This window comes from Cololabis saira, chromosome 6, assembly GCF_033807715.1.
Source record: "Cololabis saira isolate AMF1-May2022 chromosome 6, fColSai1.1, whole genome shotgun sequence".
NCBI classification, from domain to species: domain Eukaryota; kingdom Metazoa; phylum Chordata; class Actinopteri; order Beloniformes; family Belonidae; genus Cololabis; species Cololabis saira.
Genome location: NC_084592.1, coordinates 45,150,956 through 45,174,412, shown reverse-complemented (window position 1 = coordinate 45,174,412; position 23,457 = coordinate 45,150,956). Strand labels below are relative to the sequence as shown.

At 42.9% G+C, this 23,457-nt stretch overlaps 1 protein-coding gene across 1 annotated transcript in view; it reads left to right on the top strand.

Annotated features, from left to right (window-relative positions):
• LOC133445647 (uncharacterized) overlaps nucleotides 1-17,049 on the top strand; it is a 52,588-nt gene extending 35,539 nt beyond the window's left edge. Inside the window, exons 10-13 of the mRNA XM_061722970.1 lie at nucleotides 4,346-4,472; nucleotides 4,551-4,685; nucleotides 6,868-6,994; nucleotides 16,851-17,049. Coding sequence (XP_061578954.1) covers nucleotides 4,346-4,472; nucleotides 4,551-4,685; nucleotides 6,868-6,994; nucleotides 16,851-17,049 — 588 coding nt within the window. The remainder of the gene's footprint in view (nucleotides 1-4,345; nucleotides 4,473-4,550; nucleotides 4,686-6,867; nucleotides 6,995-16,850) is intronic.
• The last annotated feature ends 6,408 nt before the right edge of the window (nucleotides 17,050-23,457 follow it).

Here is a 23,457-nt window from a genome sequence, read left to right as displayed (position 1 = left end):
ACCAAGAACCAGTGGTCCATGGACATTAATATTTGGTACAGTTACCAAGAACAGTGGTCCATGGACATTAATATTTGGTACAGTTACCCCAAGAACCAGTGGTCCATGGACATTAATATTTGGTACAGTTACCCCAAGAACCAGTGGTCCATGGACATTAATATTTGGTACAGTACCAGAACCAGTGTCCATGGACATTAATATTTGGTACAGTTACCAAGAACCAGTGGTCCATGGACCATTAATATTTGGTACAGTTACCAAGAACCAGTGGTCCATGGACATTAATATTTGGTACAGTTACCAAGAACCAGTGGTCCATGGACATTAATATTTGGTACAGTTACCCCAAGAACCAGTGGTCCATGGGACATTAATATTGGTACAGTTACCCCAAGAACCAGTGGTCCATGGACATTAATATTTGGTACAGTTACCAAGAACCAGTGGTCCATGGACATTAATATTTGGTACAGTTACCCCAAGAACCAGTGGTCCATGGACATTAATATTTGGTACAGTTACCCCAAGAACCAGTGGTCCATGGACATTAATATTTGGTACAGTTACCAAGAACCAGTGGTCCATGGACATTAATATTTGGTACAGTTACCAAGAACCAGTGGTCCATGGACATTAATATTTGGTACAGTTACCAATGAAACCAGTGGTCCATGGACATTAATATTTGGTACAGTTACCAAGAACCAGTGGTCCATGGACATTAATATTTGTACAGTTACCAAGAACCAGTGGTCCATGGACATTAATATTTGGTACAGTTACCCCAAGAACCAGTGGTCCATGGACATTAATATTTGGTACAGTTACCCCAAGAACCAGTGGTCCATGGACATTAATATTGTACAGTACAAGAACAGTGTCATGGACATTAATATTGGTACAGTACCAAGAACCAGTGGTCCATGGACATTAGATAATTTGGTACAGTTACCAAGAACCAGTGGTCCATGGACATTAATATTGGTACAGTTACCAAGAACCAGTGGAACATGGACATTAATATTTGGTACAGTTACAAGACCAGTGGTCCATGGTAGGGCTGGCGGTACGGACTAAAAAATGTATCACACGATAATTTATGGCATTTATCCGATATCGATAAAATGACGATAAAAAAAAAAATACTAATTCAACTCCCACCTTTGTAACTATAAATCTATCTCACTCTCAGATCCGCCATGTTTGTTACACAAACCATCATCAACGAGAATCTTCCTTCTTTCTTTCTTCTACTTTCTTTCTTTCTTTTCTTTCTTTCTTTCTTTCTTTCTTCTTTCTTCTTTCTTTCTTTCTTTCTTTCTTTCTTTCTTTCTTTCTTTTCTTTCTTTCTTTCTTTCTTTCTTTCTTCTTTTCTTTTTCTTCTTTCTTTCTTTCTTTCTCTTTCTTTCTTTCTTTCTTTCTTTTCTTTCTTCTTTCTTTTCTTTCTTTCTTTCTTTCTTTCTTTCTTTCTTTCTTTCTTTCTTTCTTTCTTCTTTCTTTCTTTCTTTCTTTTCTCTTTCTTTCTTCTTTCTTTCTTTCTTTCTTTCAGGCTCATTTCTTTCTTTCTTTCTTTCTTTCCTTCTTTCTTTCTTTCAGGCTCATTTCTTTCTTTCCTCCTTCCTTCCTTTTTTTCTTTCTTTCTTTCTTTCTTTCAAGCTAATTTCTTTCTTTCTTTTCTTTCTTCCTTTTTTTCTTTCTTTCTTTCCTTCTTTCTTTCTTTCTTTCTTTCTTTCAGGCTCATTTCTTTCTTTCCTCCTTCCTTTCTTTCTTTCTTTCTTTCTTTCTTTCTTTCTTTCAGGCTCATTTCTTTCTTTCTTTCCTCCTTCCTTCCTTTTTTTCTTCCTTTCTTTCTTTCTGCTCATTTCCTCCTTCCTTCCTTCCTTAAATCCGGAGTAGTGAAGTATGTATGAAGTATGAAGAAAAAAACTTAAATGGAATTGTCTATCTGGAATACCTGAACGGTAAAATATCACACATCCTAGTCCATGGACATTAATATTTGGCCATATTATATGATATTTATATGTACTTAATTTCTACGCCGGGGAAATACACGAAGCGTTTTGCCAGAAAAAAAGCCCAAATATAATAAAAGACACTTCACACCCCGGACACTCACTGTTTGAACTGCTGCATTCTGGGAAACGATACAGACTCATGAAAACAAGGACAAACAGACTCAAACAGCTTTTACCCAACAGCAATAACCACTCTTAACAAAAACAGGAACTAATGTGCAATAACGAAAAAAAATGATTGTATGTTGATGAAAGTTCTTGTAATGTCCGTATGTTGATGTATGTGTGGAGGGTGAATGTGTCTACATCAGGGATCGGCAACTCGCGGCTCTAGAGCTCTTTAGCCCCGCCCTAGTGGCTCCCTGAAGCTTTTTTGAAAAATGTTTGACCTTTTTTTTTCTCCTTTTTTTCCCTTATTTTCTTCTTTTTTATTATTATTTTTTCCTCTTTTTCTCTTTTTTTCCTTATTTTTTCTCCTTTTTTTCCTCTTTTTTTCTCCTTTTTTTTCTCTCTTTTTATCTTATTTTTTCTTCTTTTTTTCCTTTTTTTCTCTTTTTCCTTTCCTTTTTTAATCTCGACATTTCAACTTTTTTCAAGAAATTACGACTTTTTTCTCGAAATTTCGACTTTTTTCTCGAAGTGCATAATGAAAAAAAAATCTTCCCCCAGTTATAACTAATATAGATACATGCAGCATGTTGTAATTTTTTGCGGCTCCAGACAATATTTGTTTTTTTGTGTTTTTGGTCCAATATGGCTCTTTCAACATTTTTGGGTTGCCGACCCCTGATCTAGATATATATATATATATATTTTATTTGTTTTTATTTCATTCTACTGATTTATTTTTCAGTTATTTTATTTGTATATGATGCGCTGACTGGAGAGCACTTTTAATTTCGTTGTACATGGTAATAATGACAATAAAGATCTATCTATCAAAGCTTGAAGGCTTACAAAAGTCTTGACGCTTGGTCGACTTCAAGGCAGGATTGTTGTAGAAATTAAAGTGATGAGGACACCGAACTTTATGATTTGACCGTTTAACGTTAGCTACCCAAAAAATCCAACATTACCTTGTACAAAATTGGGAACCACAAATCCACGTTTCGGTGTCTGGAATCCAGTTGTGGAATCCAGTTGTTTCTGTGAATTGCAGCGATCCATTTGTCTCTCTTAAGCTTATTTTTCTTCAGTCTGTAAAACGATAACTCAGATTTCTTACTAAATCTATGAGTACAGTCGATCGCACAACAGCTCTTTCCCATTTTAGATGTTTTCCAGTTGCTCAAACTGAAAGTTTACGCTGACACTCAGTAGGGATGGGCGGTAAGGACTAAAAATGTATCACGATAATTTCTGGCATTTATCCCCATAACGATTAAAATGACGATAAAAAAATACCAATTCAACTCCATCTTTGTAACTATAAATCTATCACCACATTTTAGAAACATTTCTTTCTTTCTTTCTTTTTCTTTCTTTCTTTCTTTCTTTCTTTCTTTTTCTTTCTTTCTTCTTTCTTCTTTCTTTTTCTTTCTTTCTTTCTTTCTTTCTTTCTTTCTTTTCTTTCTTTCTTTCTTTCTTTCTTTCTTTCTGGCTCATTTCCTTCCTTCCTTCTTCCCTTCCTCTTTTTTCCCTTCCTTCCTTCCTTCCTTCCTTCCTTCCTTCCTTACTTCCTACCTTCCTTCCTCCCTTCCTTCCTTCTTCCCTTCCTCTTTTCTCCCTTCCTTCCTTCCTTCCTCCCTTCCTCCCTTCCTTCCTCCCTTCCTTCCTTCCTTCCTTCCTTTTTTCCTTCCTTCCTTCCTTCCTTCCTTCCTTCCTTCCTTCCTTCCTTCCTTCCTTCCTTTTTCCCTTCCTTCCTTCCTTCCTTCCTTCCTCCCTTCCTTTTTCCCTTCCTTCCTTCCTTCCTTCCTTCCTTCCTTTTTCCCTTCCTTCCTTCCTTCCTTCCTTCCTCCCTTCCTTTTTTCCTTCCTTCCTTCCTTCCTTCCTTCCTTCCTTCCTTCCTTCCTTTTTCCCTTCCTTTTTCCCTTCCTTCCTTCTTTCCTTCCTTCCTTCCTTCCTCCCTTCCTTTTTTCCTTCCTTCCTTCCTTCTTTCCTTCCTTCCTTCACGTACGTTGTGCGTGGATTTAACACAGAACCATAAATCAGTTTTACACAAAAACTTCATCAACAGGAATTTATCGTTTTTACCGCGAGATACAAATTCTTACCGTAAATCGTAAAATATCGCCCATTTCCTACCACTCAGTCTTTCTGCCACTAAGTGGGCATAAACCCGCTGTGAAGTCTCATCTGTGACGTCATTCCCTCTCTTCCTGCAGGCCCGGTTTTACGCTCCGACCACCATCTTCATCGACGAGATCGACTCGGTCTGCGGACGCAGACGGACGTCTGACGAGCACGAAGCGAGCCGGCGGGTCAAGTCTGAGCTGCTGATCCAGATGGACGGTTAGTGGAGGGGAGGAGGGGGCGGGGCCTAACCGCGTCACCTGACCTGTCCTGGATGACAGGTGTGGTTTTCTCCAGGTGTGGGCGGGGCCCTGGAGAACGACGACCCCTCCAAGATGGTGATGGTCCTCGCCGCCACCAACTTCCCCTGGGACATCGACGAGGCGCTGCGGCGGCGGCTGGAGAAGAGGATCTACATCCCCCTGCCCACAGGTGACCCCCCCATAGCACTAAAGTTGCTTTCATCAAGGAAAATTATGACAAAATATCGTTGTCAATGAAAAATAACCGCCACACATCGTCCTGGGGTCTCTGAAGCTTTATTTCTTTCTCTCGTGAAAACTACAAAATAAATCCTATGTCCTTTAAAGCATAAGCTGATGTTTAGCAGTTTGAATTAAAAAGAAAATTAAACAACCAAATGTGCTACAGTCCACATGAAGGCATTTCAATAACATTTGACAATAATAATGAAAAGTATCAGCGTCTGCACCTTTTAGACCACATGCAGAATAAGCAGAGCTGGTAGAGGAGTCAAAAAATGTACTCAAGTAAAAGTACTGTTACTTCAGAATAATATGACTCAAGCAGAAGTAAAAAGTAGTCATCCAAATAATTACTTGAGTAAAAGTAAAAAAGTACTTGGTGAAAAAACTACTCAAGTACTGAGTAACTATTGAGTAACATCTGATTTATTTTTTTAACAACCATTCAAACTGAAAAAAGTACAAAATAATCATCTTCAGGCAAATTAAATCAATAAAATAATAAAATAAATTAAAATTAATAAAAAATAAAAAATAGCTTAAATTAAAATAATCTTAAAGTAAATTCAAGTACTTTAATAAATAATAAAATAAATAAAATAATAACAGAATAAAAAATAAATTAAGCACAAGTATCTCAAAATGTCCAGCCTTTGTACTTTTCTTTTTTAACCAGGCAGAACTAGAACAAACATGAACTCATAGAAACTCTGTGTGTGTTTGAGTCTGTGTAAATGTGACAAAACATGCAAAAACAAACATTTTTCCCAAAGAATCACCCAGTGATGTCATGAGATTGACGCGTACGCGGATAAAAGGGATAAAAGAAAAGTAACAGCTCAACGTAGCCTAATGTAGCGGAGTAAGAGGAACAGTTTCTTCTTCACAAATCTACTCAAGTAAAAGTAAAAAGTATAGTGATTCAAAACTACTCCTAAAAGTACAACATTTCCCAAAACTTACTCAAGGAAATGTAACGGAGTAAATGTAACTCGTTACTGCCCACCTCTGAGAATAAGCCTTGCATCCATCTCTCTTGTGCATCAATTACCCATAATGCCTTAGTCACGCCTTTTAACTGAACGCTGGTCATGTGACCTCTTACAATGTCCAGCTACATCTTAGGAATTTGCCTTAATACCTTCAATAATAGAACTTAAACGCTTATAAATAACCAAATCAGTGTGTTTTACGATGCAACTTAACAAAAATATAAAAACAAAACCTGTTGCCCAGTAAAGTTGCTTTCGTCAACGAACATTCTGACTAAATATCGTCGTCAACGAACCTTTATCACCCGAGGAAAACCAGACGCAACGAAAATGCTGGTCATGTGACAATAATTAAATATATAATGCAATATCGTAAATGAATAAAAACCAGACTAAAATGTAGATTACAAAATAAAAACTCTGCTAAAATGTGTATTCATTTTCGTTGACCAAAACGAGACGAAATGTTCTACCAAAGATCCTTAATGTCCATGTTTTCAGTAGTTTCTCTGGTTTAGTCTTTAAACCAGTTTAGTCTTTAGATCTTTGGATCCACTTTCCTACATAGACGTGGAAAAGAAAACCCAATGTGTCGTCGAAAACAAGAAAAAGATGGGGAGAAATGTGGAAAAATAAATATGATGTAAACTCAAATTAGAGTCTTCTGTATCTGGAATGAATGTATTCTTGATTCTATAAGGTTATATAAATATAAATACTGTATATAAATATTGGGGCTGGGACTTTGTCACATTAATTACGATTAATCAATTACAGAAAAATAACGTGACAAAAAAAACGCATTTAAACGCAATTTACTTTTGCACTCCAAACAGTGCAGAACGTTTCTCATTGCACGAGTTCCCGGTACAAGTTCCCCGTAATACTGATGCACAGAACTCAACACGAGAAACAACAATGGAAACCAAAACCGATGGGAAGTCGCTGCTGGTTCGGTGGGCGGAAATTTTAGTTTTAAAAAACTCCGAGTGGAAACCTGGATAAAAGCACAGTTGTGTGCAAATTGTGCAAGAAAGAATTTGCCGGAATCACCGGAGCTCTTCCAGCCTCCGCTACCACATCAATGCCAAACCATGTTGCAACACAAACTAACTGACCGGCTGCTGTTTCCTGCAGCCGTGGGCCGGGTGGAGCTGCTGAAGATCAACCTGAGGGAGGTGGAGCTGATGCCCGACGTGGACCTGGACCTCATCGCTGACAAGATCGACGGATACTCCGGAGCCGACATCACCAACGTCTGCAGGTACGAGCCGTCTGTCAATCACCTGAACCCAGTACTCAAGCTGTAAAAAAGAATCAGGGGGGTGGTGGATTTTATCATATGGGGACAGATAATTTGTGCTGATTACAAATAATATAGTATATTACAAATAATAGCAGTGACCAAAACACCTGCAGAAATACTGCAGGAATGACATAGCAGCAGTTAAATGCAGCCTTCTGTAAGCTTTAAATATCCACTGGGCTTACATCAAATACATCAAAACACAACAATAAAAAACACTTTTCTGAACTTATCAATATGACTCTGTCCTTCACAGGATAAGTAACATGGATCACTGCAAAAACTCTAAATCTTAACAAGAATATTTGTCTTATTTCTAGTTAAAATGTCTCATTTTAGTAAAAAAATCTCATTACACTTAAAACAAGACTCATCACTGGAAGAAACAACAATTTTCACCTGTTTCAAGTAGATTTTCACTTGAAATAAGTAGAAAAATCTGCATGTGGAACAAGATTTTTTTGCTTGTAATGAGAAGATAAATCTTGTCCCACTGGCAGATTTTTCTACTTATTTCTAGTGAAAATTTACTTGAAACAGGTGAAAATTGTCCATTTTAGTCTAGTTTTAGTCAAAGATTGTATTTAGCCAAACCCATTTTACAATTCAAACCATGTTATCTTACTATTATATTATTGTTACCTTATAGACTCAAGAATACATTCATTCCAGATACAGAAGACTCTCATTTGAGTTTACAACATATTTATTTTTCTCCCCATCTTTTTCTTGTTTTCAACGACACATTCGTTTTTTTTCCACGTTTATGTAAGAAAGTGTATCCAAAGATCTAAAGAATAAACTGGTTTAAAGACTAAACCAGAGGAAACTACTGAAAACATGGACATTAAGGATCTTTGGTAGAACTCATTTTGGTCAACGAAAATGAAGACACATTTTAGCAGAGTTTTTATTTTGTAATCTACATTTTAGTCTGGTTTTTATTCCTCTACGACATTGCATTATATATTTAATCATCGTTATCGTCACATGACCAGCATTTTCATTGCGTCTCATCTCGTTTTCCTCAGGTGATAAAGGTTCGTTGACGACGATATTTAGTTTTAATTTTTGAAGTGGCAAAAACAGTGAAAGATGGTTTGTCCATTAACCCCTCTTCTTTCCTTTGTCTGAAATGTTTGCCACATGGAACACAGGTACCGACTTCTAACTGACTCGGAGCATTTCAGCAATAAACCAATGATGACGTATCCATTCCTTGCGGTGTAACAATGATTTATTTTACAAAAACAAATTTTAACACTGGGCTTTATGCCAAAATAATGAATTTGCTGAGCTGAGCATGGCTGAGGTCAATAATGGTGTCCGCCTGGCACCTGCTTCCTCCACCAAGCCCAAGGACAACCCCTATATGGGAGTCAGTGCACCGCACCAGGTCACCTGCAGAGGGCGTACACTGACAAAAGGGATTAGACACTCAAAAAATACAGGGTGAACAGAAAACTTCATTATGGCTCTAACACCCCGGCCCCTAATTGCTCTCCAAAGAGCCAATTACCCAATGAATGTAAATGAAATAGGAGCCATATTATAAATGGAAAAGTAAAAATAAAGTATATACATTACTGACAGGCTGGCTGAAGACCAGTCACTCAGTTTCTAGGATGGGGCACAACTTTGTAATGGGCCTCTCCAGGATGGAGGTCTTTGTTTTGAGCCTCACTGAGCGGACCAACCCCTTTGCGTCTGGCCTTGTCTCCAACACCCTACCCAACGGCCAGGATCCCCGTGGAGCCGTGGGGTCCACCACCAGAACTATATCTCCAACATTTAGGTTCCTCTTCACCATACCCCATTTCTTTCTCTCCTGTAGTAGCAAAAGATACTCTTTTGTCCATCTTTGCCAGAACAAGTCAGCCATATACTGGATCTGTTTCCAGCGGCGTCTGGCGTAGAGATCAGATTTCTGAAATGATCCTGGGGGTAGGACGGGTTGTGTTCTAAGTTGGAGTAGGTGGTTTGGGGTTAGTGGCTCTACATCACGAGGATCGGAAGAGACAGTGGAGAGGGGGCGGTTGTTGAGGGTTGCCTCTACCTCACAGAAGATGGTTTGTAGGCCCTCATCATCCATAGTCTGCTCTTTGAGAGTGGAGTTGAGCACCTGGCGGACGGAACGTATCAGTCTTTCCCAGACTCCGCCATGGTGGGATGCCGCTGGGGGATTAAAGCTCCATTGAATCATGTTGGGTAGCAGAGCATTTTGGATTTTTTCTCCATCCAGGGATTTTAAGGCAGTCTTTAGCTCAGCCTGGGCACCCACCAGATTTGTGCCTCGGTCCGAACGAAAGTGGCGTGCCTGTCCTCTCCTGCAACAAAATCTCCTTATAGCATTAATGCAGGAGTCTGTGTCAAGCGAGTATGCAACTTCCAAGTGTACGGCTCTGGTAACCATACATGTGAACAAGACTCCATACCTTTTGACCCTTTTTCTTCCTCTCCTCACCTCTATCGGGCCAAAGTAGTCCACGCCGACATTGGTGAAGGGTGGCAAGTCGGGTAGAATTCTTTCCAGAGGCAAATCTGCCATTTTTTGTTCTCCTGTTTTGCCTCTTACTCGTCGACAAACAACACACTTTGAAATAATTCTCCGTGCTGCTGCATTTCCTTTTATCATCCAGTAGTGCTTCCGGAGCTCTGAAAGCATGTGGTTTCTGCCACTATGTCCGGAGCGCTGATGAATGTCTCTTAGAATGAGAACTGAGGCATGTGCATCTTTGGGGAGGATGCAAGGATGTTTACTTTCAGCAGGCATAGCGGATCTGTGCAGCCGGCCGCCTACTCTTATGACACCGTCCTCCAAGATTGGGTCTAGCCTCCAGATCTTTTTTGGCACACTGGGCGGAGTTGCTGCCAGTGTTTCCATTTCCACTGGGAAATGCTGTTTCTGAACGTAGGCAATGACTGACCTTTCTGACTGCGTCATATCCTCCACTGAAATGGACTGTCCACCAAATGTAGCCTTAAAGGTGTCAAGCTCTGTGTTCAGTTTCCGGTTGACTGAGCGGGTGGGGGCGTGGCCTATGAAAATCTCTTGACGTTTTTTGGAGATAAGCAACAAAATTTTCATTAGCTTGAGGTACCATGCCACTCCTTTCACCAGCCTTTTCCAGTCAGAGTAGTGGGAAATCAGTTGGTGTGTGGGGGTTTCTTTCACCACTGTGGTAAACACTGAAGTGGTTTTTCTGACCTCTGGGTCATCTTGTAATGACTTACAGACCAAGGCCTTCTCCTCAGGCCAGCTGTCCTCAGGTTTACACAAAAAATCAGGGCCGTAGATCCATCTCCTCTGCACCATGAATTTGACTGCATTTAGCCCCCTGGAGGCATCATCCGCAGGATTTTCCTTTGTGCCTACAAACCTCCATTGGGATAGCTCTGTGTTGTCATGGATTAGTGAAACCCTGTTGGCTACATATGTTTTAAACCTGGCATGATCATTTCCGATGTATTTGAGTACTGTTTGACTATCTGTCCAGAAGACTGAGGGATGTAATTCCAGGTGAACTTCTCTCCTCAGCATCTTATCCACTTTTACTGCTAGTGCTGCAGCTGCTAGCTCTAGTCGTGGCACTGTCATGTGTTTGAGGGGGAGGACTCTGGACTTTCCGAGGGCAAAAGTGACATGCATTAACTTGCCTTATATAGCTCACCGAGCCATAGCCGCTTTCACTGGCGTCCGCGAAGTGATGTAGCTGGACATGTGTTGGTGCTCCATAGCCTGCGGGCTTCATACAGCGTGCAACCTTAAAGTGCCGCCCCTGCTCCAGACTGTCCAGCCATTCCTTCCACTGTAGTGATGCAGCTTTTGGTAGAGGTTCATCCCATCCAAGACCTATCTGGCAGAGCTCCTGTAGCAATTGCTTGGCTGGGAGAATGAGTGGGGCAAAAAAACCAAGTGGGTCGAAAATTGAACTCACGATGCTGAGAATGCCCCTGCGTGTCTGAGGCTTTTGTGGAAGGTTGATGTTGAACTGGAAGTTGTCATTTTCCACATTCCACTGTAGCCCCAGAGCCCGTTCGATTGGGAGGCTGTCACTGTCCAGATCCAATGACCTCACTTCTTTAGCCCTATGCTCTTGGGGGATGGAGGCCAAAACAGCACGGCTGTTACTCACCCACTGTGTGATTTGGAAACCACCTTTGTGGCACAGTGAGGTTAGGTCCTTGATTAGGTGGATTGCTTCAGACTCTGTGGCTACTGACTTTACACAGTCATCGACGTAAAAGTTGTGCTGTATCGTTTCTGCAGCCTGAGGGAAAAAGCTTTCTTTGTTATCATCAGCCGTTTTTCTGAGTGTGAAATTTGCGCAGGTTGGGGAGGACACAGCACCAAAGATGTGCACCAGCATACGATACTCTTTTGGACTTTGGCTGGTGTCCCCCTGTGGCCACCACAGGAAGCGCAAGTAGTCCACATCAGACCTGTCCACTCTGACCTGATGGAACATGGACTTAATGTCACCCATGATTCCAATGGGTTCATGTCGAAATCGTAAAAGAACCCCTACAAGGGAGTTGGTCAAATCGGGGCCTTGTAATAGCTCACTGTTCAGGGATTTGCCTTGGTATGAGGCTGTACAATCAAAAACAACCCTGAGTTTTTTCTTTTTTGGGTGACGCACGCCATGGTGTGGTAGGTACCAAGTCTTGCCTGGTGACTGTTTCAGTTCATTCTGTGGGACCTCCTCTGCATAGTCATTCTCGAAAATGTCCGTCATGAATGCAACATATTCCTCCTTATAGTTTGGGTCCTTTTCCATTTTCTTTTTAAGACTCTGCAGCCGGTGCTCTGCCATCTGGCGGTTGCAGGGCATCTCACTGCTGTCATTCCTGAAAGGTAGCTTTAGATTGTAGTTCCTGCGATGCTACCTCACTAAAATCCTGGTTGTACTGAGCCTTTAACAGCTCCTCCAGGTTAGCCACTGAGATTCTGTTTGCAGTAACTTTCAGCATACAGTCATCATTGCTCTTTAAAGGGCCACTTACAACCCATCCCAGGAGGGTTTTAACAGCATAGGGACCCCCCTTCTGGCTATTTACAACCTCCCACGGTTCCAATAGATTTGGAGCATTAGTTCCTATTAATAGCTCCACCTTTGCATTGATGTGGGGAAGTTTGACATGGCTTAGATACGCCCATTGCGTTAAGTCATTTTGCCTTGGGATGCTGACTGCAGTGACAGGCATTTCACTCTGGGTTAGGACAGCAGGTAGGGGTAAGAAAGTGTCGCTGTCCAGTGTTGAAATCTCAATTCCTGACACCACCTGAGTTTCAACAGTTTTCTCCTCATTAATTGTGCGTAGCAGGACCTGTTTCTTCCTGCCTCTCAGGCCTAGTTGGGATGTGAGCTTCTCAGAGCAGAATGTGGCTGTCGATCCGGGGTCTAGGAGAGCATACACCTGTATTATCTTGTCACCTTTGGCTGCTTTAACCTTGACTGGAACTATGGACAGCCCACTTTCCTGCTCTATGGCCCCTATGTGGGCACATAACTCTGTTTCGGCACCCCTTGTGGGCGCTGAAGGCTTTACAGCTTGCTTAGCCATTTTAGGGCCAACATCAACTGAGACAGTGGATCCCACACTATTCTGGTTCCCGGCCCCTTTATGGGCATTTGACTCGACAGTACCCCCTATGGGTGCTGCAGGCTCATCATCATTCTTGGCCATCTTTGCTTTGTAGTCTATGTGCAGGGGAGTGGGATGAGAAAACTTGCATATCTTACAGGTGAGTCTATTCTTACATTGTTTACTCATATGATTTGAGCCAAAACAACCATAACACAATGCTTTTGACTTTAAGAAATTAAGTCTATCTTTATGTGTTTTCTTTAGGAACTGTCTACACACCTCCAATGTGTGTTGCTGACTACAAAATATACATGGAGGTTCAGGCTTTGCATTTTGAGTCATAGTAATGCTAGTGGCAAAACTACTACTGGATGACTTATACGGATATGACTTAGTAGGGGGCTTAGCTTTTCCTCTGCCTACTACCTCATCTGCCTTTCCTCTGGCTGTTGGCTTCTCGGAATGAAGGTCACCAAAGACAGGGTCAGCAGCAACACGGGCCTGCTTCTCAATGAAACTAACAAGGTCCAGGATTCGAACCCGTGCGCCTCTGCTTTGGTGCAGCTCATAGGCCTGGAGGCGCCATCTTTCTTTGAGTTTGAATGGTAGTTTCAGTACCAGGTTTCTCATGTTGGATACTGAATCCAACTCCTCCATGTAGTCCATCTGTTGCATGGCATTGCAACAGGACCTGAGAAACATTGCATACTCCTGCAGAGCTCTTGCATCCTCAGGTTTGATTTGGGGCCAGGAGAGGGCCTTGTCCAGGTATGCACATGAAATCTTGTACTCGTTTCCAAAGTTTTCTTTGAGTAACATTTTGGCCTTAGAGTAGCCAGTGTCCGCAGTCATGTATTCACAACTTTTAACAAGCTTCTGAGCCTGGCCTTTAGTATACTGGATCAGAAACTGTAACCGGTCTTTATTATTATCTGTTTTACTTTCAACCATGTTTTCAAATGAATTTATAAATGATTGATACTCTAATACCTGACCATCAAACACTGGGATGGTGCCTTGTGGGAGCGTGGAAAGGAGTTGCTGTTTTATCAGAATCTTTGTTAACTCGTTTTGGCTCTCCAGAATTCTGATAGAGTTAGGATCCTGAACAGAGCCAGGTGAAAGTGGCCATTGTGGCGGGCTTGACTGTGTGCCAAGTGGCTGGGAAACACGAGCGACAGTAGGAGTAGGTCTACCATGGGCCAGGGTCTGTAGCTGTGAATGAACAATAGGGGCTGCAGTAGAAAAATCACTTGTCGTTTGCTGTAGTTGCAACACCTGGGCACTAGGGGGAGCCAAAGGTGGCTGTGACTGAGCAATGGGAATAAACAAAGGGGGAATATTCTGGTATTGTTTTGGTTGAGTAACATGGGTTGCAACAGTGGAAACATCATGAGTGGGCTGCCATTGTGCATTGGCAGTAGGCAGGGGAATGGATTGTTTATCTGAACCAGGCCGGGGAAACTGGATCTGAACTCCATATTTTGGCCTTACTACCTGAGAATCAGATGTAAACAGTGGTGCCGATGCAGACAATACATCAACATTCTCTGATCCTTCAGCCTCAGTTAAATAGTCAATCTTTGCAATAGCCGCCTGTAGCTCAGTGTCAATTTCAAGTTTTTCTCTTCTTTTTCTCAGCTCTTGTTCCTGCTCCTCAATGGCGTGCCTTTCCTTCAATTTTGCAGCTTTGACCATTAAGGCAGCCTTTTCTGCCTCTGCACTGATGCGTAGACTATGCCGTGAGGATGATGATGATGATTTTGTGGAGCCTTTGGAGGATGATGATGTGGAGGATCCCTTTTTCTGCCTCCACTCAGCAGCTGGGCCCGGGAGGGTAAAGGACTCCCCCTGGATACCTACTAGTCCTCTGTGTCCATCAGTGTCAATATCACCAGGCTTATCTGGGCTATGGGCTATGTCTCCAGGCTTATCATGGATGGGGCTTAATTCTCCAGGCTTATCCTGGGTATTGCCTATTTCAGGCCTATCTTTACCATCTGGGCTTTCTCCAATCTGGCTCCATCCATAGATTTTTCCACCATAGACATCCATTTATTTACATTACTTTGGAAAGCGCCCAATTGCTTGCTTCTGGGTTGAAACCATTGTTCATCATCTTCCTTCTTTAAGTCATCATCAAGCATTTCTACATAGGAAGAATTCACTTCATTGAAACTGTCCAGTAATTCATGAAACTTAGTGAGGTTGCCTTTTACTTCCTCTAAGAATTCCTGACCTGTCATGAGGTTGTTTATAATGTTCATTCTCCTTGTTAAATGAGACATTTTCCCTGCACGGGATGAGCGTAAACGTGCAAGTTCCTGACCTGCATCCATGTTAGCAGGCATATCCTGTTCCTCCAGGCTCTCCAATTCCTCCATTTTGTCACTCATGATTCATGAAAACAGAAAAAAGAGAAAAATGCTCAAAGAATTTGTTTTCCAGTTGCCTTCAAAATGTATTCAGAGCAAAAAGTTTGGTTGAATCATTGCATCAAAAATGTTTGTTTGAAAAGGACTGAAAAATGAACGTACCTCAATCAGTCCGACACACAGCTCAATATATGTGTAGAAAGCGCATCCATGCGAGCTCTTTGATTTCATACTAAATCCTTAGAGCGCTCACTTTAATTCCACTCCATTCGTGGATCCATGGCGTCATTATTGACATTTGAAGTGGCAAAAACAGTGAAAGATGGTTTGTCCATTAACCCCTCTTCTTTCCTTTGTCTGAAATGTTTGCCACATGGAACACAGGTACCGACTTCTAACTGACTCGCAGCATTTCAGCAATAAACCAATGATGACGTATCCATTCCTTGCGGTGTAACAATGATTTATTTTACAAAAACAAATTTTAACACTGGGCTTTATGCCAAAATAATGAATTTGCTGAGCTGAGCATGGCTGAGGTCAATAATGGTGTCCGCCTGGCACCTGCTTCCTCCACCAAGCCCAAGGACAACCCCTATATGGGAGTCAGTGCACCGCACCAGGTCACCTGCAGTACTGCACACTGACAAAAGGGATTAGACACTCAAAAAATACAGGGTGAACAGAAAACTTCATTATGGCTCTAACAATTTTAGTTGACAAAAGCAACTTTAGTGACGTTTGGTTTGACGCACCGGAGACTCGGCGCCGTCCGGAGGTTTGTGTTTCCGAGCGTTTCTTGGTGTGAGGATTAATTTTACTGCAGTTGTGCCACAAATAGCAGGAATCATCTCCGACTGGCGCCGCGTCGACCTTGGATGTCTGAGCCGTGAGAGTCTGAGCTGCAGCCTCGGCTCCGTCTGCCTCAAACAGCCCTGAGATTCCTCAGACGTGAGATTAATCCTGCAGGAATCTCTCACTGACTGCGTTTCCAGCATCAATAACCCTTTTAAAACACGAATATTAGCAAAAACCTGGTTTTGCACGGCCATGTAAACACCAATAACCCCTTTGAATAACCAGAATTTTATCATATTCGGGTTTTTAAAAACCCCAATATGACCCCTGTGTTAGTCCTTTTAAAACCCGAATATTGGGTCATGTAAACGCCGGAATATCCCCATCAAACGGAACAGGAATTTGTTTTCTGCACATGTTCTGTTCACAAGGAATCCTGGTCTTTTGAGTCCAGGAAGTTCTTCTAAACACGGAGAAACCAAGACCAGGAGGAGACTAATCACTTCATAAATGTAATGAAGGATATGAACATTTCTGCATTTGTAGACGGTAGAAAGTACCGGGATAGAAGATTTACAAGAAGGTGAGAGAAAAGTTGCGCGAAGCAGCATTTGTTTTGAATTTGGATTAGGAATGGGCGGTATGGACTAAAAAATGTATCACGATAATTTCTGGCATTTATCCCATACCATATTTGGCTCATTTCTTTCTTTCTTTCTTTCTTTCCTTCTTCACCGCGAGATGACAAATTCTTACCGTGGGGAATTTTTTTGACGGTTTATCGTGAACGTAAAATATCACCCATTCCTAATTTGGATACAGGAAGAAGGAGCAGAAATTAGGGGAATTGCGTCATGATGTTCTCCGTGCGTCGCTGGTTTGATCCAGATATCCCAAATGATTAATCACCATGTTTACAGAGATAACACTGTTTGCTCACGCATGGAAACACATTATTCCCAATCTTTCAGTAACCGGAATATTAGCAATAACCCTAATATTGACTGCATCTAACCGTAATCACAAACACCTCTCTCCCCCGTCTCCAGAGACGCCTCCATGATGGCCATGCGGCGGAGGATCCAGGGCCTGAGCCCCGAGGAGATCCGGGCTCTGTCCAAGGACGAGCTGCAGATGCCCGTCACCCGCGAGGACTTCACGCTCACGCTCAAGAAGATCTCCAAGTCCGTGTCCGCCGCAGACCTGCAGAAGTACGAGGCCTGGATGGAGGAGTTCGGCTCCGTGTAGCGGCCGGGAACTCTCCGGAACTCCCCAGGACTCCCAGAACTCCCAGAACTTGTACGTGCACAGATCTCCTCCAGCTGCTGCTGCAGGCATCCAGATAAAACTTTTAAAGTAGAAAAGCGGCTGAACACCTTCGTTGGTGGATAAACTCGTCTTCACGTCACTTTCATGTTCTTGTCTTTAATCCCCTTCTTCCTCTTCTTCCTCTTCTTCACCAAAACAGTTCTGGTAACCGTTAAAGGTTCCACGTCTGAGAAGTTGTTTTAACAAAAATATTTAGAGCAGGGGTCGGCAACCCGTGGCTCCAGAGCTCTCTGGCTCTTTAGCGCCGCCCTAGTGGCTCCTGGAGCTTTTTCAAAAATGTTTGACCTTTTTTTTCATTTTTTCCCCTTTCTTCTTTTTTTCCTTTTCTCAACATTTTGTGTTTTTTTTTTCAACATTTTGACTTTTTTTCTCGAAATTTTGACTTTTTTCTCGACATTTCAACTTTTTTCTTGACATTTTGACCTTTTTTCTCAACATTTTGACTTTTTTGTCAACATTTCGTGTTTTTTGTCAACATTTGGACTTTTTTGTCAACATTTCAATTTTTTTCTCGACATTTTGACTTTTTTTCTCGAAATTTTGACTTTTTTTCTCAAAATTTGGACTTTTTTGTCAACATTTCAATTTTTTTCTCGACATTTTGACTTTTTTTCTCAACATTTTGACTTTTTTTCTCGACATTTCGATTTTTTTTTCTCAAAATTTTGACTTTTTTGTCAACATTTCGTGTTTTTTCTCAACATTTTGACTTTTTTTCTCTACATTTCAATTTTTTTCTCGACATTTTGACTTTTTTTCTCGAAATTTTGACTTTTTTCTCGACATTTTGACAGCATGTGTTGCCTTCATTTTAAGGCTTATACAAGACTTTTCATTTTTTGCGGCTCCAGACATGTTTTTGTTTTTTGTGTTTTTGGTCCAATATGGCTCTTTCAACATTTTGGGTTGCCGACCCCTGATTTAGAGGCTCAATAAAGTGGCGACACGTCCAGGTGAGGTGGTTTTAGTCGGGTATAAAGTCACGTTAGGACTCCTGAAGAAATGTAATAATAAAGGAGCTGCTAACAACGAGTCTTTGGACCAGACGAGGGTCTGATTTACTGAAACTAGTGAAGAGGATGAACACGCCCATGATGATGAGGATGATGATACAGACTGAGAATAACATTTCTGTGCTTCAAGTGCAGGTTTATTTCAATAAAACGGTTCCAATAAGTAAAACCCTGTTCTGGTTTCATCAAGTCGACATTTGAAAATGTGTTTTCCATGTTTTTATGACTGAACACGCTTGAATTTGAACACAATCTCTGTTTTAATGTCTGATTGTAAGTATTCTGTGTTTGTGTTAGTTTTGTTTTAACGCCGACTTCTGTATTTGAGTTAATATTTATGTTTTTAATTAAAGGAATTTCTTAATCGTCATTTAAACGCTGCTACGTTTGTTGATGGTTATTTCCTCTGAATAAATCCAGTTTTCACACATTCAGCAACTCTTCTTCTCTTAAATTCCACTAGATTCATTGAGAAGGTTCAAAAACAAAATAAACTGGTAATAAATTTAATTTACAAACCGTGTTTTATTATTTTTCCTCTTGTTTCCTCTTGAATCAGTCTGTTTTGTAAAAACCACTAAAACTGGTTCAAGTTTGTGTTGAATCTGAAGTTTGGAGGAATTTCAAGCTCATCTCACTCACTCATCTTCTCCCGCTTATCCGTTACCGGGTCGCGGGGGCAGCAGCCTCAGCAGGGATGCCCAGACTTCCCTCACCCCAGACACCTCCTCCAGCTCTTCCGGGGGGAGTCCGAGGCGTTCCCAGGCCAGCCGAGAGACATAGTCTCTCCAGCGTGTCCTGGGTCTTCCCCGGGGTCTCCTCCCGGTGGGACATGCCTGGAACACCTCCCTAGGGAGGCGTCCAGGAGGCATCCGGTACAGATGCCCAAGCCACCTCAGCTGACTCCTCTCAATGTGGAGGAGTAGCGGCTCGACTCCGAGCTCCTCCCGGGTGACCGAACTCCTCACCCTATCTCTAAGGGAGCGTCCAGCCACCCTGCGGAGGAAACTCATCTCGGCCGCTTGTATCCGCGATCTTGTCCTTTCGGTCACTACCCAAAGTTCATGACCATAGGTGAGGGTAGGGGCGTAGATTGACCGGTAAATCGAGAGCTTCGCCTTTCGACTCAGCTCCCTCTTCACCACGACGGTCCAGTACATCGACCGCATTACTGCGGACGCTGCACCGATCCGCCTGTCAATCTCACGCTCCATTGTTCCCTCACTCGTGAACAAGATCCCGAGATACTTGAACTCCTCCACCTGAGGCAGGACTTCTCCACCCACCCGGAGAAGGCATGCCACCCTTTTCCGGTCGAGAACCATGGCCTCGGTCTTGGAGGTGCTGATTCTCATCCCTGCCGCGTCGCACTCGGCCGCAAACCGCCCCAGCACATGCTGGAGGTCCCGGTCTGATGAAGCCAACAGGACAACATCATCTGCAAAAAGCAGAGATGAAATCCTGAGGTTCCCAAACCGGATCCCCTCCGGCCCCTGGCTGCGCCTAGAAATCCTGTCCATAAAAATTATGAACAGGACCGGTGACAAAGGGCAGCCCTGCCGGAGTCCAACATGCACCGGGAACAAGTCTGACTTACTGCCGGCAATGCGAACCAGACTCCTGCTTCGATCATACAGAGACCGGACAGCCCTTAGTAGAGGGACCCGGACTCCATACTCACTGACCCCCCACAGAATGGCACGAGGGACACGGTCAAATGCCTTCTCCAGATCCACAAAACACATGTAGACTGGTTGGGCAAATTCCCATGAACCCTCGAGCACCCTGCGGAGGGTATAGAGCTGGTCCAGTGTTCCACGACCGGGACGAAAACCGCATTGTTCCTCCTGAATCCGAGGTTCGACTATCGGCCGTAATCTCCTCTCCAGTACCCTGGCGTAGACTTTCCCCGGGAGGCTGAGAAGTGTGATCCCCCTGTAGTTGGAACACACTCTCCGGTCCCCCTTTTTGAACAGAGGGACCACCACCCCGGTTTGCCACCCCAGCGGTACTGTCCCCTTCCTCCATGCAATGTCGCACAGGCGTGTCAGCCAAGACAGCCCTACGACATCCAGAGACTTGAGGTACTCAGGGCGAATCTCATCCACCCCCGGTGCCCGGCCACCGAGGAGCTTACGAACCACCTCGGTGACCTCGGCTTGGGTGATGGATGAGCACGCCTCCGAGCCCCAACCCTCTGCTTCCTCAGTGGAAGGCATGTCAGTCGGGTTAAGGAGATCCTCAAAGTATTCCTTCCACCGTCCGACAATGTCCCCAGTCGAGGTCAACAGCTCCCCACCAGCACCATAAATGGTGCCGGCAGAGTACTGCTTCCCCCTTCTGAGGCGCCGAACGGTCCTCCAGAATTTCCTCGAGGCCGACCGAAAGTCCTCCTCCATGGCCTCCCCGAACTCCTCCCAGACCCGAGTTTTTGCCTCCAAGACTGCCCGAGCCGCGGCCCGCTTGGCCTGCCGGTACCTATCTACTGCGTCAGGAGTCCCACCGGCCAACATAGCCCGGTAGGACTCCTTCTTCAGTCTGACGGCATCCTGTACTTCCGGTGTCCACCACCGGGTTCTAGGATTGCCGCCACGACAGGCACCGGAGACCTTGCGTCCACAGCTTCGAGCCGCCGCGTCGACAATGGAGGCAGAGAACATGGTCCACTCGGACTCGATGTCCCCCGCCTCCCCCGGGATCCGAGAGAAGCTCTCCCGGAGGTGGGAGTTGAAGATGTCCCTGACAGAGGGCTCAGCCAGACGTTCCCAACAGACCCTCACGATACGCTTGGGTCTGCCCGGTCTGTCCAACCTCCTCCTCCGCCAGCGCATCCAACTCACCACCAGGTGGTGATCAGTTGACAGCTCAGCCCCTCTCTTCACCCGAGTGTCCAAGACATGCGGCCGAAGGTCAGATGAAACGACAACAAAGTCGATCATTGACCTCCGGCCTAGGGTGTCCTGGTGCCACGTGCACTGATGGACACCCTTATGCCTGAACATGGTGCCTGAACTGGAATTTCAAGCTTCTTCAGATATTTCCAGGGTTCCTACGGGTGCTTGAAATCCTTGAAAGTGCTTGAATTTCAATGTTGTGTTTTCAAGGCCTGAAAAGTGCTTGAATTTTAGTTAAAGTGCTTGAAATTATAACTGTGTCTTTCACCAAATTGGGATCAGACTGTATAGTTTAGTTATTACAAGGAGAAATAAAATCAGTAAGATGAAACATAACTAGATGTTTACAGCACGATACAATGTACATAATTGTGATAAAAAGTGGAAAAAATAATTATGAGTGTATATATTCCTGTAGATATTTTACCCCAGCGATAAGGTGGTTGAAGATTTTGAAAATGACCCTTGAAAGTGCTTGAAAAGTGCTTGAATTTGACCTTGAAAAATGTGTAGGAACCCTGTATTGAGGGTTTATTTCTGAGATATTATAGTTCAATAAAAACAAATAAACTATTTCCAACTGCTCACCTTTCTGGCATTTTAAGCATCTTTAAGATGTCAGCAGCAGGTTTGGAAGGAACATGGTTGATGTCAGAGACCGAGGGAAGAACCCGAGGCTTGTAGTTGGATAAAACTTTAGTTTTCACGTCACTAAACTTGAGTTGAGGACGTGTCTCTGGGACGTCGGACAAAAGCTGAGACGGAGGACGTTTACGACCATTTCATTTTCATTTCATTCATTTTATTCTTTATTTCATTCAAAAAAAATAAAACAATTCAATACAAATACAAATATTCATAAATTGTGAATGAAAAGGGAGCAGAAAGAAGAAGATTCTTATCTGCCCCTTTTTTCCAAGAAATAAATTCACAAATTACATAAATTACAAATTAAAAAAAACAACTAAGTAAATAAAAAAAATAAAATAAAATGACCGCCGTCTATGGGTATGTCAAACAAACTCCTCTGTTGGAAGAAGATCAGAAAACACAGACTTGAAGTTGTTTAAATGTAAACTTTCAAAGCTTCTGGGAGAACGTCTTTTTTTTTGACTGATGAGACAAAACTGGAGCTTTTTCATCTCTGTGTTCACTGATGTAAACATGAATCCTTCAGAGAGAAGAAGACCTCTGGATCTGGAACCTGGAGGAGGCTCGGTTCTGTCCTGGAGCTGCTCTGCTGCGTCTGGTACCGGGTCTTGGAAACCTCAACGCCATCAAGAGTCAGAGAGTCGCGGGTCACGGGTCCTCCAACAGGGTCGCGACCCAGAAGACAACTAGAACCAACCAAGAACCAAACACTGGACTATTCTGAAGTGTCCTTCTATCACTACGTTTACATGCAGTCAAAATTGGGGTTATTGTTAATATTCCGGTTACTGAAACATTGGGAATAATCTGTTTCCATGCGTGAGCAAACAGGGTTATCCCTGTTTACATGGTAATTAATCATTCGAGATATCTGGATCAAACCAGCGACGCACGGAGAACGTGATGACGCAATTCCCGTCATTTCTGCTTCTTCTTCCTGTATCCAAATTCAAAACAACAATAACAGCAGCACGGAGGAAAATCAACAGCCCAGTTGGAGTCGTTTTCTTCCAGCGGAGCTTGATCTGGTCTGGCGTTCCTACAAATCCTGCTTCACTCAACTTTTTGTAAATCTTCTATCCCGGTACTTTCTACCGTCTACAAATGCAGAAATGTTCATATCCTTCATTACATTTATGAAGTGATTAGTCTCCTCCTCACTCCAAAAGTGTGGCGTGGTCTTGCGTTTTGCCATCTTTAAGTACTTAAGTACTTCCTGGACTCAAAAGACCAAGATTCATGTGCAGAAAACAAATGCATGTTCCGTTTGATGGGGATATTCCGTTTGGCGTTTACATGACCAAATATTCAGGTTTTAAAAGGAGTAACCCAGGGGTCATATTCAGGTTTTAAAAAACCGGAATATGAGCAAATTCGGGTTATTCAAAGGGGTTATTGGTGTTTACATGGCCGTGCAAAACCGGGTTATTGCTAATATTCGGGTTTTAAAAGGGTTATTGATGCATGGAAATGCAGTCTATGAGTCCTGATCTACATCCTGTTGGACATCTGTAGAAACATCTGGAACCTGCAGCTGGAGGAGAATCCTTCAGACCTGAGACATTAAATTAAATTCAGTTTTATTTATAGCATCTAGTACGACACAAAGTTTCTCTAGGATCTTTCCAGAGACCCGGATTATGACAACCGAGCAATTATTACATAAAAACCTGGGGGGGTCTGGGGACCAGAACACGTGTCTCCAGGTGGACACGTCTCCCCGACTGATACTTCATCTCTGGACTGAAGTTAAAGTCAGTAAATCAGTA